This window comes from Oncorhynchus mykiss, chromosome 7 (assembly GCF_013265735.2).
Source record: "Oncorhynchus mykiss isolate Arlee chromosome 7, USDA_OmykA_1.1, whole genome shotgun sequence".
Lineage (NCBI taxonomy): Eukaryota > Metazoa > Chordata > Actinopteri > Salmoniformes > Salmonidae > Oncorhynchus > Oncorhynchus mykiss.
Window position 1 is genome coordinate 90411230 of NC_048571.1, and position 16857 is coordinate 90428086.

General features: G+C 44.9%; 1 protein-coding gene across 6 annotated transcripts in view; it reads left to right on the forward strand.

The window, feature by feature from the left end:
• The first annotated feature begins 2489 nt into the window (after window positions 1-2489).
• The window catches only part of tsen2 (TSEN2 tRNA splicing endonuclease subunit), a 44888-nt gene continuing 30520 nt past the window's right edge, over window positions 2490-16857 (forward strand). Inside the window, exons 1-7 of one of the 6 annotated variants that reach the window (XM_036984369.1) lie at window positions 2492-2834; window positions 3053-3119; window positions 3225-3264; window positions 6500-7067; window positions 7909-8001; window positions 14795-14845; window positions 14955-15093. In XM_036984369.1, the coding sequence (XP_036840264.1) occupies window positions 2646-2834; window positions 3053-3119; window positions 3225-3264; window positions 6500-7067; window positions 7909-8001; window positions 14795-14845; window positions 14955-15093 (1147 nt within the window). In that variant the 5' untranslated portion in view covers window positions 2492-2645. Of the gene's footprint in view, window positions 2835-3052; window positions 3120-3224; window positions 3265-6499; window positions 7068-7908; window positions 8002-13299; window positions 13510-14794; window positions 14846-14954; window positions 15094-16857 lie in introns of those variants that run through there. The other 5 variants (XM_036984370.1, XM_036984371.1, XM_036984372.1 and 2 more) reach the window with 5 other exon arrangements.

A 16857-nucleotide genomic window follows, 5' to 3' on the forward strand; every position in this document is an offset into this window, starting at 1 on the left:
ACATTGTGAAATCCGTCCCAGAGAGCTGTCCGCCCACCTAAAACTCTCAGCAGTGGAACTCTCACTTGAACTCTCAGCAGTGGAACTCTCACTACATTCTAAAACTCTCAGCAGTGGAACTCACTACACTCTAAAACTCTCAGCAGTGGAACTCACTACATTCTAAAACTCAGCAGTGGAACTCTCACTACATTCTAAAACTCTCAGCAGTGGAACTCTCACTACATTCTAAAACTCTCAGCAGTGGAACTCACTACATTCTAAAACTCTCAGCAGTGGAACTCTCACTACATTCTAAAACTCTCAGCAGTGGAACTCACTACATTCTAAAACTCTCAGCAGTGGAACTCTCACTACATTCTAAAACTCTCAGCAGTGGAACTCCCACTACATTCTAAAACTCTCAGCAGTGGAACTCTCACTTGAACTCTCAGCAGTGGAACTCTCACTACATTCTAAAACTCTCAGCAGTGGAACTCACTACACTCTAAAACTCTCAGCAGTGGAACTCACTACATTCTAAAACTCTCAGCAGTGGAACTCTCACTACATTCTAAAACTCTCAGCAGTGGAACTCTCACTTGAACTCTCAGCAGTGGAACTCTCACTACATTCTAAAACTCTCAGCAGTGGATCTAAATAGGGGTATATTCAATCCGTAGCAAGGAAGATCCGCGCCGTAGCGTGATTGAAATTTAAAGGCAATGTTACCACGTTTGCAGAGACTGCATTCAGGGTGAACACTGAATATGTTGTATTGAATAAATGTTCAATTGTTTTAGGAATTTAGACTGTTGTTGTCATTAATTTCCACTGACTGGAGAAATGAACAAATCAAGAGCTTTTTCCCACTTGAAATTAATGTTGAATATCAGTCACATGAATTGTGCAGTGCTTAACTGTGTCTGAGCTGTGGCCTTGATGTCAGAACATCAACGTTCCAAAACACCTTGTTCTTCATTCTAACTCCAGTGTGAATCCACATAATTGTTCCAAAACACCAGAGAATCTTGTCCTTCATTCTGACTCCAGTGTGGATCCTCCCCACAGCCCATTGGCTCAGAATAACACTTTGTATGCAGGACGTATAAAACTTGGGCTGATTTCCCAGACACAGATTAAGCCTAGTCCTGGACTAAAACATGTGTTCAAAGAGAATATCAATGGAGAATGTGTTTTAATCCAGGACTAGTCTTAATTTGTGTCTGGGAAAATGGCCCGGGTGTTTGGGCTTGGTTTCAACAATAGACGTATTCACATAAATACATACAAACTAATATACAATATATATTCACATATTCCAACCCAGTCGGATTAGTAGTTACAACCAACCCTAATACAACTATTGCCAGTAAATAAACTGTATTGTGACTAAACATTAAACATGACACACAATATGAGGAGACAGGGGAGAGGAGAATCTTGACTTTTGTCCCAGTAATCTTTGCTCTGTAGCCTGAGCAATGAGGGCATGCCTTCCTTTCTGTTGACTCCACTGGCATGTGACCATGATGCAGTCTTCAGTAATATTATGATGTTTCAAATGCTGATGGGTAGGTTAGGGTCAGGTTAGGGTTAGGTCACTGGTGCTGGTTAGGGTCAAGTTAGGGTTAGGATCAGGTCAGGTCACTGGTGCTGATGCTGGTTTTGAAAGAAGGGATTCAGGGTCAGTGCCAACCTTTGCTCCGTCCATGGCTGAAATGTTTCCATGTGTGGAAGTTTCCTTCAGGATGATGACTGGACCACTGGAGTATTTACTAATCATCATACTAACCTACGCTACTTTAAACATCAACATTAATCAGTGTTGGGGAAGCTACTCTAAACATCAACATTAATCAGTGTTGGGGAAGCTACTCTAAACATCAACATTAATCCGTGTTGGGGAAGCTACTCTAAACATCAACATTAATCAGTGTTGGGGAAGCTACTCTAAACATCAACATTAATCCGTGTTGGGGAAGCTACTCTAAACATCAACATTAATCCATGTTGGGGAAACTACTCTAAAAATATAGATTACCAAGATACCAAATACTTCACACTAGAAGAAGTTAATCTACACTAAAGCTACCCTTAAGTATAGTTTAGTTAACTAAAGTTACTTTTTTTTAAAAGTAGTTCACTACATACAAACTACTTTGTGAAAAATGATCATATGTAAATCTGAAATGTCATGGACTACAAATCAAGAACAGTTTACTCTGGAGTCTGATGTTGACATAATGTTTGTTTTAGCCTATTAGACAAAAAATATGTTTCAAAGTGAGAATAAGGCAGATCTGATGCTGATAAACTCTGAAACATTAGTACACACATCATAGTCTGAAGATGTTGACCTTAAGCAATTGTAAGCCTACTAATTGAGTGATCAAGGTAGTAGAATAGATAGTACACAGCTTCCTGACCCTAACAGGCATTAACATGACAAACATCCCCCCTTACTGGTTGGAAATCTTTATTACACTCAGTGTGGCGAGGAACTAAGTGTAATGTACCAGCGCGTTCCGACGGAAGGGATTCGTGAAACACTCATTGAACAGCGTGTGTTCACATTGCCGCTTGTTCTGTTAATGTAACGCATCCATACAAGAGGAGAAGCAAATAACATATGTGTTGTCAGATACGTCCATACTTAAAACGCCATGACGGATGCGGTGTTCCAGGCACCCAAACGGCGGCCCAGAGTGTTTGAGGCGTACGACGCCCCGTTTCCTGTCCCTCTTGCTGCGGTGGGTGCGAGGCTGCAGCAGACCCTAATCTACAGAGCAGATATGGTCAACCAGCATGTCGTTGTCAGGGACCCTGAACACATACAAGCTCTCTACGGCAAGGTGTGTAGCAGCCAGCAGGCTCTGTTGATAAACACAGTTGTTTAGCTAAATATTCAATAAACATTCACTGTTGAGAGGAGCCTACTAACTTTAGTATGATGAAACTAGCTAACGTTACTAGTCTCTCACTACTTCTGTAACTAGCCATAGTAAAAGAGTTCTGTTCTGTTCCAAGATTATGGAGCTGCTCATTTAGACCTTGTCATGTTTTTATCAAGGGTTACTTTGGTAAAGGCATCTTATCAAGAAGCAGACCAGACCACAGTATCTCACACCAATGGGAAAGTGAGTATTCAACTGTTCATTCTCTCCAGGCATGTCTATTATTAGATTGGTCAACAGTGTTGTAGAACTGGCCCATCTTAACGTGTCCTCTCTCTGTCTCTGTAGAGTTTGGTGAGAGAGTTCTACCCGTCATTTCCCTGTTCAAGTAAGTAGCTGTTGATAGGGCAGGACTGGATGTTTACAGCAGTCGACACAAACAGTAGTAGCTCTCATCTGAATGTTCTGAAGGTAAACTATATATACAGCAGTATGTGTATACCCCTTCAAATGAGTGGATTCTTCTATTTCAGCCACACCTGTTGCTGACAGGTGTATCTTATGACAAGAGTACAGTGGAATGAATATACAGTACAATGGAATAGATCAGAATAGAACGAGAGTCCACATTCTGATACGTGTGAAATGTTTTGAGTTGAAAGAGTTGACCAGAGGAAGCATGGTAGGAAACAGTAGCATGTTATTTAACAAACTAAACTATCAGTGTAAACCCTCAGTCTGACCTCTGATCTGTGTTTTAGTTCCAGCATCATGGCCTTGCAGATCTCACTCCTCTCCTCGCTCTACATTTTAGTCATTTAGCAGACACTCACACACAGCAACTTAGTGCATTCATCTTATGATACACTATACAGTTGAAGTCGGAAGTTTACATACACCTTAGCCAAATACATTTAAACTCAGTTTTTCACAATTCCTGACATTTAATCCTCGTAAAAATTTTAAGAATGTGAAATGTCAGAATAATAGTAGAGTGATTTATTTCAGCTTTTATAACTTTCATCACATTCCTAGTGGGTCAGAAGTTTACATACACTCAATTAGTATTTGGTAGCATTGTCTTGAAATGGTTTAACTTGGGTCAAACATTTCAGGTAGCCTTCCGCAAGCTTCCCACAATAAGTTGGGTGAATTTTGGCCCATTCCTCCTGACCGCTGGTGTAGCTGAGTCAGGTTTGTAGGCCTCTTTGCTCGCACACACTTTCAGTTCTGCCTAAAAATGATCTATGGGATTGAGGTTAGGGCTTTGTGATGGCCACTCCAATACCTTGACGTTGTTGTCCTTAAGCCATTTTGCCACAAGTTTGGAAGTATGCTTGAGGTCATTGTCCATTTGGAAGACCCATTTGCGACCAAGCTTTAACTTCCTGACTGATGTCTTGAGATGTTGCTTCAAAATATCCACTTTTGGATTTTTTATCTATTTTGTGAAGTGCACCCACCAGTCCCTCCTGCAGCAAAGCACCCCCACAACATGATGCCGCCACCCCGTTCTTCACGGTTAGGATGGTGTTCTTTGGCTTGCAAGCCTCCCCCTTTTTCCTCCAAACATAACGATGGTCATTATGGCCAAACAGTTCTATTTTTGTTTCATCAGACCAGAGGGCATTTCTCCAAAAAGTATGATCTTTGTGCCCATGTGCAGTTGCAAACCATAGTCTGGCTTTTTCATGGCGATTTTGCATCAGTGGCTTCTTCCTTGCTGAGTGGCCTTTCAGGTTATGTCGATATAGGACTTGTTTTACTGTGGATATAGATACTTTTGTACCTGTTTCCTCCAGCATCTTCACAAGATCCTTTGCTGTTGTTCTGGAATTGATTTGCACTTTTTGCAACAAAGTACGTTCATCTCTAGGAGACAGAACGCGACTCCTTCCTGAGCGGTATGATGGCTGCATGGTCCCATGGTGTTTATACTTGCGTACTATTGTTTGTACAGATGAACGTGGTACCTTCAGGCGTTTGGAAATTACTCCCAAGGATGAACCAGACTTGTGGAGGTCTACAATTATTTTTCTGAGTTCTTGGCTGATTTCCTTTGATTTTCCCATGATATCAAGCAAAGAGGCACTGAGTTTAAAGGTAGGCCTTGAAATACATCCACAGGTACACCTCCAATTGACTCAAATGATGTCAATGAGTCTATCGGAAGCTTCTAAAGCCATGACATAATTTTCTAGAATTATCCAAGCTGTTTAAAGGCACAGTAAACTTAGTGTATGTAAACTTCTGACCCACTGGAATTGTGATACAGTGAATTGTAAGTGAAATAATGTCTGTAAACAATTGTTGGACCGATTACTTGTCATGCACAAAGTAGATGTCCTATCCGAATGGCCAAAACTATAGATTGTTAACAAGAAATTTGTAGAGTGGTTGAAAAATGAGTTTTATTGACTCCAACCTATGTGTATGTAAACTTCCTACTTCAACTGTATATACAAAAGTATGTGGACACCCCTTTGAATTTGTAGACTCTGCTATTTCAGCCACATCCGTTGATGACAGTGGTCCGTACTGAAGAGCTCAGTGACTTTCAACATGGCATAGTCATAGGATGCCACCTTTCCAACAAGTCAGTTTGTCAAATTTCTGCCCTGCTAGAACTGCCCCTTTCAACTGTAAGTGCTGTTATTGTGAAGTGGAAACGTCTAGGAGTAACAACGGCTCAGCCGAGAAGTAGTAGGCCACACAAGCGCACAGAACATGACCTCGGAGTGCTAAAGTGCGTAAAAATTGCCTGTCCTCGGTTGCAACACTCACTACTGAGTTCTAAACTGCTTCTGGAAGCAAGAACTGTGTGTTGGGAGCTTCATGAAATTGGTTCCCATGGCCGAGCAGCATCACACAAACCTAAGACCAGCGTCGGCTGGAGTGGCGTAAAGCTCGCCACCATTGAACTCTGGAGCAGTGGAAACACGTTCTCTGGAGTGATGAATCACGCTTCACCATCTGGCAGTCCAATGGATGAATCTGGGTTTGGCGGATGCCAGGAGAACACTACCTGCCCGAATGCATAGTGCCAACTGTAAAGTTTGGTGGAGGAGGAATAATGGTCTGGGGCTGTTTTTCATGGTTAGGGATAGGCCCCTTAGTTCCAGTGAAGGGAAATCTTAACTCTACAGCATACATGCTAGACGATCCTGTGCTTCCATTTTTAGGGAAGCCCTTTCCTGTTTCAGCATGACAATGCTCCCGTGCACAAAGCGAGGTCCATACAGAAATGGTTTGTCAAGATCTGTGTGGAAGAACTTGACTGGCCTGCACAGAGGACTGGCCTGCACAGAGCCCTGACCTAAACCCCATCGAACAGCTTGGGGATGAATAGGAACGCCGACTGCGAGCCAGGCCTAATCGCCTCAACATCAGTGCCCGACCTCACTAATGCTCTTGGGGCTGAATGGAAGCTGCAGTCCCTGCAACAATGTTCCAACATCTAGTGGAAAGCCTTCCCATAAGAGTGGAGGCTGTTACAGCAGTAAAGGGGAATCATCTCCATATTAATGCCCATGATTTTGTAATGAGATGTTTACTTTTGATCATGTAGTGTATTTCTGTCTACGAGTTACACCGCATGAGTCTACCTGTCTCCCGTCTCCCAGGTACCAGAAGCATTTGAGCTGGGCACGGGACGTACTCCTAGCTCAAGGATTGGAAGAGGAGGTTGTCAATCAGATACTGCAGAGACTTTGTCAGCCAATGGAGCCAGGGCTCAGAGAGGAAAATGGAGATGATGACTGCCCAGCCAGCCCTCACAGGGGTGAGGAAACAGGGGCAAGGGCAGGTATCCCCCAAGACGTGGCCTCAGAGCAGGCAGGGACAGTGGGACAGCAGGGCCAGGCATCAGCCTCCTGGAGCCCAGAGGATCAGGGGGAGCAGGACAGTCGGTGTCCCCAGGCTAAGAGGCCTAGGAGTCAAGTAGACAGAGGGTTCGACCCACTGTCTGAGCTGTACCCCCAGGAGCCACAGCAGATAGACTCAGCGGCCCTGTCTACGGTCCGGTGCCCCAGGCATGATGACTTGCTGGTTGACTGTGGCTGTCGCCTGGAGGACAGCGTGCTGGAGACCCTCACCCTGCAGAGAGACAGACAGACAGAGGCAGGCCGACAGGGGGCAGACCGTGGGTATGAGTATGTACTGGTGATGGAAGAGAAGAATAGTGTTGTCAAGGTACAGTGTAATTATCAGGTCAAATCATTTAACACATTTTCTCACAAGTTGTTCCTGACCAGGTGGCCCAACCAGGAAAACCTCTGAGCCCTAGTCGTAATCCGGAGTTTGTCCTGGTCAGGTCTTGTGGTCAGGAATAACCCTGGTCTGACTCGTTATTCAGTGTGATGGTCTGTATAAACTAGAACCTTGTGTTCTGTGTAGCGTAGGCCTACTGTGTCAGACCTTGCTAACAGTGTTCTTATTAACATGTAATATAATAATAATGTTACTGATGTGTTTTGGGATCTTAGATATATTTAATTATTATTCGTCGTTTCATGTTTTTTTTTACCCCCTTTTTCTCCCCAATTTCGTGATATCTAATTGGTAGTTACAATTCTGTCTCATCGCTGCAACTCCCCAACGGGCTCCGGAGAGGCGAAGGTCAAGTCATGCGTCCTCCGAAACGTTACCCGCCAGGCCGCACTGCTTCTTAACACCCGCTCACTTAACCCAGAAGCCAGCCGCACCAACGTGTCGGAGGAAACACTGTTCAACTGATGACTGAGGTCAGCTAGTAAGCACCCGGCCCGCAACAAGGAGTCGCTGGAGTGCGATGGCACAAGGAAAGCCCCCCCCCCCCCCCCCCCCCCTGGCCAAACCCTCCCCTAACCTGGTGCGATGCTGGGCCAATTGTGGGCCGTCCAATGGGACTCCCGGTCCTGGCGGGCTGTGACACAGCCTGGGATCAAACGCCAGGCAGTAGTGAAGCCTCAACACTGCTACGTGTCGGAGGCCCTGGGATCTTACATAGACCACCCTGGGATCATTTTTCTAACTGATGTTCTGTGTGTTCCAGCAGGGCAGAGCAGGGCCAGGGATGACAGCGAGGAGAGTGTGTAGAGTCAACCCCTTCAGACTGCTAGAGTACCTTCAACTGACTCTGGAGGAGGTAAGACACCATCCACTCTGCTCTTCTCTGTATTCTAATCTGTTCTGAACCATAGTTTGGCTTTGATAGAGGCAATCAATAACATGTTAATGAGGATTGTATTGTCACAGCTGGATCTGATGATGATGATGATGATGATGATGAGGAATTGTGTTAATGAAACGTGTTTGTGTGACTGCTTGGACACTCAGTCCTCACGACTCTGGAATAATGAAAAGCTCAACTCCAGCACAATACATGTTTTTCTTTTTTTTGATGAGCTGCTGGTGTGAGGTCTGATCAGGTCTGCTGGTGTGAGGTCTGATCAGGTCTGCTGGTGTGAGGTCTGATCAGGTCTGCTGGTGTGAGGTCTGATCAGGTCTGCTGGTGTGAGGTCTGATCAGGTCTGCTGGTGTGAGGTCTGATCAGGTCTGCTGGTGTGAGGTCTGATCAGGTCTGCTGGTGTGAGGTCTGATCAGGTCTGCTGGTGTGAGGTCTGATCAGGTCTGCTGGTGTGAGGTCTGATCAGGTCTGCTGGTGTGGGGTCTGATCGTGTGGGGTTTGATCAGGTTTGCTGGTATGAGGTCTGCTGGTGTGAGGTTTGATCAGGTCTGCTCGTGTGAGGTCTGATCAGGTCTGCTGGTGTGAGGTCTGCTGGTGTGAGGTTTGATCAGGTCTGCTCGTGTGAAGTCTGCCGGGGTGAGGTCTTGCCGGGCCTGCCGGGGTGAGGTCTGGCCGGGCCTGCCGGGGTGAGGTCTGGCCGGGCCTGCCGGGGTGAGGTCTGGCCGGGCCTGCCGGGGTGAGGTCTGGCCGGGCCTGCCGGGGTGAGGTCTGGCCGGGCCTGCCGGGGTGAGGTCTGGCCGGGCCTGCCGGGGTGAGGTCTGGCCGGGCCTGCCGGGGTGAGGTCTGGCCGGGTCTGCTGGTCAGGTCTGCTGGTGTGAGGTCTGCTGGTGAGGTCTGATCAGATCTGCTGGTGTCAGGTCTGAGCAGATCTGCTAGTGTGAGGTCTGCTGAGGTAGAGAGGTATTGGAGTTGATTGTTTGACCTCACAGAGCTGTTAGTATTCTGAAGTGAGGCTGAGGTACTCAACTCACTCCCGTCCCCACAACCCTCCCTGTCCCCTGTCTCCACAACCCTCCCTTGTCCTCACAACCCTCCCTTGTCCTCACATCCTCACAACCCTCCCTTGTCCTCACAACCCTCCCTTGTCTCCACCACCATCCCTTGTCCCCACCACCATCCCTTGTCCTCACAATCCTCCCTTGTCTCCACCACCATCCTTTGTCCCCACCACCCTCCCTTGTCCCCACCACCCTCCCTGTCCTCTGTCCCCACCACCCTCCTGTCCTGATGACACCTGCACTACCACCACCAATACTGTGCCCCTAGTGCACTAGAGTGCCATTATCTAGGGTGTTGTAAAGCAACTTTTTCTGAGCCAAGATCACTTTCTGAGTCAAAATGCAGGCCGAGATCTTTTTCTCAAACTTTTTTAAATGTCTTTAAAAGATCGTAAGCCTATGCAACAGTAACCTATTAAAAAGTACTGTAGCAATGAGGTTTGTGCCATAGGCTATAGGCCCAATACATTATCAATGCATTTTGGCTGTGCTTGAATTGCCCTGCCAATGTTGTTCTTCACCAACCATTTTAAAATTATATTTCAACAAGTCAGGTATACAGTGCAGTCGGAAAGTATTCAGGCCCCTTGACTTTTTCCACATTTTGTTACGTTACAGCCTTGTTCTAAAATGTTTTCAATTGTTTATTCCCCTCATCAATCTACGCATAATACACCATAATGACAAAGCAAAAACAGATTATTAGAAATGTTAGCAAATTTATAAAAAATTAACAGAAGTATCGCATTTACACAAGAATAATTTAGACCCTTTACAAGAGGTCGACCGATTAATCTGAATGGCCGATTAATTAGGGCCGATTTCAAGTTGTCATAACAATCGGAAATCTGTATTTTTGGACACCAATTTGGGCTTTTTTTTGTCTTTCTTTTTTTTACACCTTTATTTAACCTTTTATTTAACCAAGTAAGTCAGTTAAGAAAACATTCTTATTTTCAATGACGGCTTAGGAACAGTGGGTTAACTGCCTTGTTCAGGTGCAGAACAACAGATTTTTACCTTGTCAGCTCTGGGATTCAATCTTGCAACCTTACGGTTAACTAGTCCAATGCTCTAACCACCTGCTTTACATTGCACTCCACGAGGAGCCTGCCTGTTACGCGAATGCAGTAAGGTAAGTTGCTAGCTAGCATTAACCTTATCTTATAAAAAACAATCAATTAATCAATCATAATCACTAGTTAACTACACATGGTTGATGATATTACTAGTTTATCTAGCGTGTCCTGCGTTGCATATAATCGATGCGGTGCGTATTCGCGAAAAAGGACTGTCGTTGCTCCAATGTGTACCTAACCATAAACATCAATACCTTTCTTAAAATCAATACACAAGTATATATTTTTAAACCTGCATATTTAGTTAATATTGCCTGCTACCATGACTCGTTGCGAACTGTGTGAAGACTATTTCTTCCTAACTAAGACAGCCAACTTTGCCAAACGGGAGATGATTTAACAAAAGCGCATTTGCGAAAAAAGCACAATCGTTGCACGATTGTACCTAACCATAAACATCAATGCCTTTCTCAAAATCAATACACAGAAGTATATATTTTTTAACCTGCATATTTAGCTAAGGAAATCCAGGTTAGCAGGCAATATTAACCAGGTGAAATTGTCACTTCTCTTGCGCTAATTGCACGCAGAGTCAGTGTATATGCAACAGTTTAGGCCGCCTAATTTGCCAGAATTTTACGTAATTATGACATAACATTGAAGGTTGTGCAATGTAACAGGAATATTTAGACTTATGGATGCCACCCGATTCCGTATTTCACGGAAAGAATGAACTTCTTGTTTTTGAAATGATAGTTTCCGGATTTGATCATATTAATGGCCTAAGGCTCGTATTTCAGGGGGTTATTATGTTATAACTAAGTCTATGATTTGATAGAGCAGTCTGACTGAGCGGTGGTAGGCACCAGCATGCTCGTAAGGATTCATTCAAACAGCACTTTCGTGCATTTGACAGCAGCTCTTCGCTGTGCTTCAAGCATTGCGCCGTTTATGACTTCAAGCCTATCAACTCCCAAGATTAGGCTGGTGTAACCGATGTGAAATGGCTAGCTAGTTCGCGAGGTGCGCGTTTCAAACGTCACTCGCTCTGAGACTTGGAGTAGTTGTTCCCCTTCCCGCGGATTTTGTGGAGCGATGGGTAACGCTGCTTCGAGGGTGGCTGTTGTCGTTGTGTTCCTGGTTCGAGCCCAGGTAGTGGCGATTAGGGGGACGGAAGCTTTACTGTTACACTGGCAATACTAAAGTGCCTATAAGAACATCTAATAGTGAAAGGTATATGAAATACAAATCATATAGAGAGAAATAGTCCTATAATTTCTATAATAACTACAACCTAAAACTTCTTACCTGGGAATATTGAAGACTCATGTTAAAAGGAACCACCAGCTTTCATATGTTCTCATGTTCTGAGCAAGGAACTTAAACGTTAGCTTTCTTACATGGCACATATTGCACTTTTACTTTCTTCTCCAACACTTTGTTTTTGCATTATTTAAACCAAATTGAACATGTTTCATTATTTATTTGAGGCTAAATTGATTTTAGTGATGTATTATATTAAGTTAAAATAAGTGTTCATTCAGTATTGTTGTAATTGTCATTATTACAAATAAATACATTTAAAGTATCGTCCGATTAATCGGTATTGGCTTTTTTCTGGTCCTCCAATAATCGGTATCGGCGTTTGAAAATCATAATCGGTCGACCTCTACCCTTTACTCAGTACTTTGTTGATGCACCTTTGGCAGCGATTACAGCATCGAGTCTTCTTGGGTATGACGCTACAAGCTGGACACCTGTATTTGGGGAGTTTCTCCAATTCTTCTCTGCAGATCCTCTCAAGCTCTATAAGAGTGTATGGGGAGCGTTGCTGCACAGCTATTTTCAGGTTTTTCCAGAGATGTTCAAGTCAGGGTCTGGCTGGGCCACTCAAGAACGTTCAGAGACTTGTCCCGAAGCCACTCCTGCGTTGTTTTGCTTGTGTGCTTAGAGTCGTTGTCCTGTTGGAACCTGGTGAACCTTCTTCCCAGTCTGAGGTCCTGAGCACTCTGGAGCAGGTTTTCATCAAGGATCTCTCTGTACTTTGCTCTGTTCATCTTTCCCTCGATCCTGTCTAGTCTCTGTCCCTGCCACTGAAAAACATCCCCACAGCATGATGCTGCCACCACCATGCTTCGCCATAAGGAAGTTGCCAGGTTTCTTTCATATGTGACGCTTGGCATTCAGGCCAAAGAGTTGAATCTTGGTTTCATCAGACCAGAGAATCTTGTTTCTCGTGGTCTGAGAGTCCTTTAGGTGACTTTTGGGAAACTCCAAGCGGGCTGTCATGTGCCTTTTTACTGAGGAGTGGCTTCCGTTTAGCCACTTTACCATAAAGGCCTGATTGGTGGAGTGCTGCAGAGATGATTGTCCTTCTGGAAGATTCTCCCATCTCCACAGAGGAACTCTGGAGCTCTGTCAGAGTGACCATCAGGTTCTTGGTCACCCCCCTGACCAAGGCCCTTCTCCCCCGGTTGCTCAGTTTGGCTGGGCAGCCAGCTCTAGGAAGAGTCTTGGTGGTTCAAAACTTCTTCCATTTAAGAATGATGGAGGCTACTGTGTTCTTGGGGACCTTCAATGCTGCAGACATTTTTTGGTACCCTTACCCAGATCTGTGCCTCAACGCAAATCCATCTTGGAGCTCTACGGACAATTCCTTTGACCTTATGGCTTGGTTTTTGCTCTGATATGCTCGGTCAACTGTGGGAACTTATATAGACAGGTGTGCCTTTCCAAATCATGTCCAATCAATTGGGTTTTACACTAGAAGCTTATTACCTAAATTGGAACAATTGAAAGTGTGGGTTCACAGATATGTTGGTCATTACTGAGACTTAGTTAAGGAAGAGTGTTGTGAATACTGATATTAACCTTTCTGGTTCTAACCTTTTTCGGCAAGGCAGATCTTCCAAAGGTGGGTGAGTGGCAATCTTTACCAAGGATCACCTACAGTGCTCGATTGTCTCCACGGAGTCTGTCCCCAAAGCATTAAACTTTCAAATAGCTTTGTTGACTGTTGCTGGGTGTTATCGTCCACCATCAGCACCGGCCTGTACCCTACCTGCCCTCCCTAATCTCTCTCCTGACGCCTTACACTAATTCTGAATTGGTCTTTCTAGTGCGTTGTGGGACAAGGATATCCCTGCTGGCCAAACTCTCCCCTAACACGGACGACGCTGGGCCAATTGTGCACTCCCCCATGTGTCTCCCGGACGCGGCCGGCTGCGACAGAGCCTGGACTCGAACTCAGAATCTGTAGTGGCACAGCTAGCACTGCCATGCAGTGCCTTAGACCACTGCACCACTCGGGAGGCCATCACGGATGAACTTTTAACAAGGTACACCTGTTAATTTAAATGCATTCCAGGTGACTACCTCATGAAGCTGGTGGAGAGAATGCCAAGAATGGGCAAAGCTGTTATCAAGGCTACTTTGAAGAATCTCAAATTAATTTTAGATTTAACACATTTGGTTTCTACATGATTCCATATGTGTTATTTCATGTATTCACTATTATTCAACAATGTAGAAAATAGTCAAAATAAAGGAAAACCCTTGAATGAGTAGGTGTCCAATCTTTTGACTGGTACTGTAGGTGAAAATACATAATTGGCGTACATTGTCGTAAATAGACAAGATATTGGGTTTCTTAAACAAGACGCAGGTGGAGCCAGGTAATTAAAGGAGGTGACTAGTCTTGCAATTTAATTTTGTATTTTGAGTCTCGACACAATTCTATCTCGGAGCTGTACGGACAATTCCTTTGACCTCATGGCTTGGATTTTCTCTGACATGCACGGTCAACTGTGGGACCTTTATATAGACAGGTGTGTGTGTGTGCCTTTCCAAATCATGTCCAATAAGTTGAATTTACCACAGGGGGACTCCAATCAAGTTGTAGAAAAATCTCAAGGATGGTCCATGGAAACAGGATGCACCTGAGCGGAATTTCGAGGCTCATAGTAAAGGGTCCAAATATTTATGTTTTTTGTTAATACATTTGCAAACATTTCTAAAAACTTGTTTTTGTTTTGTCATTATGGGGTATTGTGTGTAGATTGATGACGGGAAAAAATATATATTTAATCAATTTTAGGATAAGGCTGCAACGTAACAAAATGTGGAGAAAAGGAAGGGGTCTGAATACTTTCCAATGCATTGTAGGTTACATCACGAGCTGTAGTTGACTATCAACTTTGCTGTGGGATCGTGGAAGCTGCAGGTGATCTGAGCTATTTGATAGGCTAGCGGTAGGCCTATAAGTGCACTTGATTTGCTCTCCAGGCCCGGTAGGCAGAGTTTGTACCTTCAGACACACGAAATGGTTCAAAATTGGAACACTGACTACCCTGTTCGCAGGCCAGCTGAATCAAGTGCACCTACCGCTACCAGACAGAGCTAAACAAAATAGGAATGCAAGGCTTTATCATTGGGCTTTTTACAGAAATGTTTGGCGATCTACTAGGAAAGGCTTGGAGATAGTTGATCACGATTGACTGGTTAGTGACCACTGATCTATGGGATAGATGCCATTTTAGACATTAGGAGTAGGCTCCTCCCTCTAAGACTGCCCTGTATTTTTCTGATCTTTTGAACATTATTTTCTTCTTTCAGGCTTTCTTCTTGGTCTATGCATTAGGATGCCTTTCAGTTTACTACAATGAGGTAAGAAGCTACAGTCTTATAAACATATATGTCTTATTAACTAAAGCCTTTGCTGTTATGGTGCATGTTTGTTTAGTGCGAGTCTTGCTTATTCTGACTTACTCTTCAGGAGCCATTGTCGGTGCTCCAGCTGTGGGAGATGTTCCGGTCGGTTCAGCCCCACTTTGAGACGTCATACATGGCCTACCATTACTTCCGCAGCAGGGGGTGGGTGCCCAAGCCTGGAGTGAAGTACGGGGCTGACCTCAGTGAGTTAATAATTCATTAATTGTAAACTGTTCTAGTGCCCTTGCCAATTAATTTATGTATGTATATTCACAATACCTTTCAAAAGTTTGGGGTCACTTAGAAATGTCCTTGTTTTGGAAAGAAAGGCAAATGTTTTGTCCATCAAATTGATGAGAAATACAGTGTAGACATTGTTAATCTTGTAAATGACTGTTGTAGCTGGAAACGGCAGATTTTTCTTTTAACTGTGGCCAGCTACCAAGAACTGTGGGCTCTCCTTCTCCGTGGCCGACGTAAGACATTTAAACGTGTTAACCCTCACAAGGCTGCCGGCCCAGATGGAATCTCTAGCCGCGTCCTCAGAACATGCCCAGACCAGCTGGCTGGTGTGTTTACAGACATTTTCAATCTCCTTATCCCAGTCTGTTGTCCCCACATGCTTCAAGATGGCCACTGTTGTCCCTGTTCCCAAGAATGCAAAAGTAACTGAACTAAATGACTATCACCCCGTAGCACTCACTTCTGTCATCATGAAGTGCTTTGAGAGACTAGTCAAGAATCATATGACCTCCACCTTACCTATCACCCTAGACCCACTTTGCTTACTGCCCCAATAGGTCCAGAGACGATGCAATCGCCTGCACATTGCCCTATCCCTTCTGGACAAGAGCAATACCTATGTGAGAATGCTTTTCATTGACTATAACACAGCATTCAACACCATAGTACCCTCCAAGCTCATTAAGCTGGAGGCCGTGGGTCTCAACCCCGCCCTGTACAATTGGGTCCGCCCCCAAGTGGTGAAGGTAGGAAACAACAGCTCCACTTCGCTGATCCTCAACACTGGGGCCCCACAAGGGTGCGTGCTCAGCCCCCTCCTGTACTCCCTGTTCACCCATGACTGCGTGGCCATGCACGCCTTCAACTCAATCAAGTTTGCAGACGACACTACAGTGGTAGGCTTGATTACCAACAAAGACGAGACGGCCTACAGGGAGGAGGTGAGGGCCCTCGGAGAGTGGTGTCAGGAAAATAACCTCACACTCAACAAAACAAAGGAGATGATCGTGGACTTCAGGAAACAGCAGAGGGAGCACCCCCCCCCCCCCCCCCCCCCCCCCCCCCTATCCACATCGACGGGACAGTAGCGGAACAGTAACACATCACGGACAAACTGAATTGGTCCACCCACACAGACAGCGTTGTGAAGAAGGCGCAACAGCGCCTCTTCTACCTCAGGAGGCTGAAGAAATTTGGCTTGTCCCCAAAAACACTCACAAACCTTTACAGATACACAATCAAGAGCATCCTGTCGGGCTGTATCACCGCCTGGTACGACAACTGCTCCACCCACAACCGTAAGGCTCTCCAGAGGGTAGTGAGGTCTGCACAACGCATCACCGGGGGAAAACTACCTGGCCTCCAGGACACCTACACCACCCGATGTCACAGGAAGGCCAAAAAGATCATCAAGGACAACAACCACCCGAGCCACTGCCTGTTCACCCCACTAACATCCAAAAGGCGAGGTCAGCACAGGTGCATCAAAGCAGGGACCGAGAGACTGAAAAACAGCTTCTATCTCAAGGCCATCAGACTGTTAAACAGTCATCACTAACATTGAGTGGCTGCTGCCAACATACTGACTCAAATCTCTTGCTACTTTAATAATAAAAAATTGGATGTAATAAATGTATCACTAGCCACCTTAAACAATGCCACTTTATATAATGTTTACGTACCCTACATTACTCATCTCATATGTATATACTGTACTCTATACC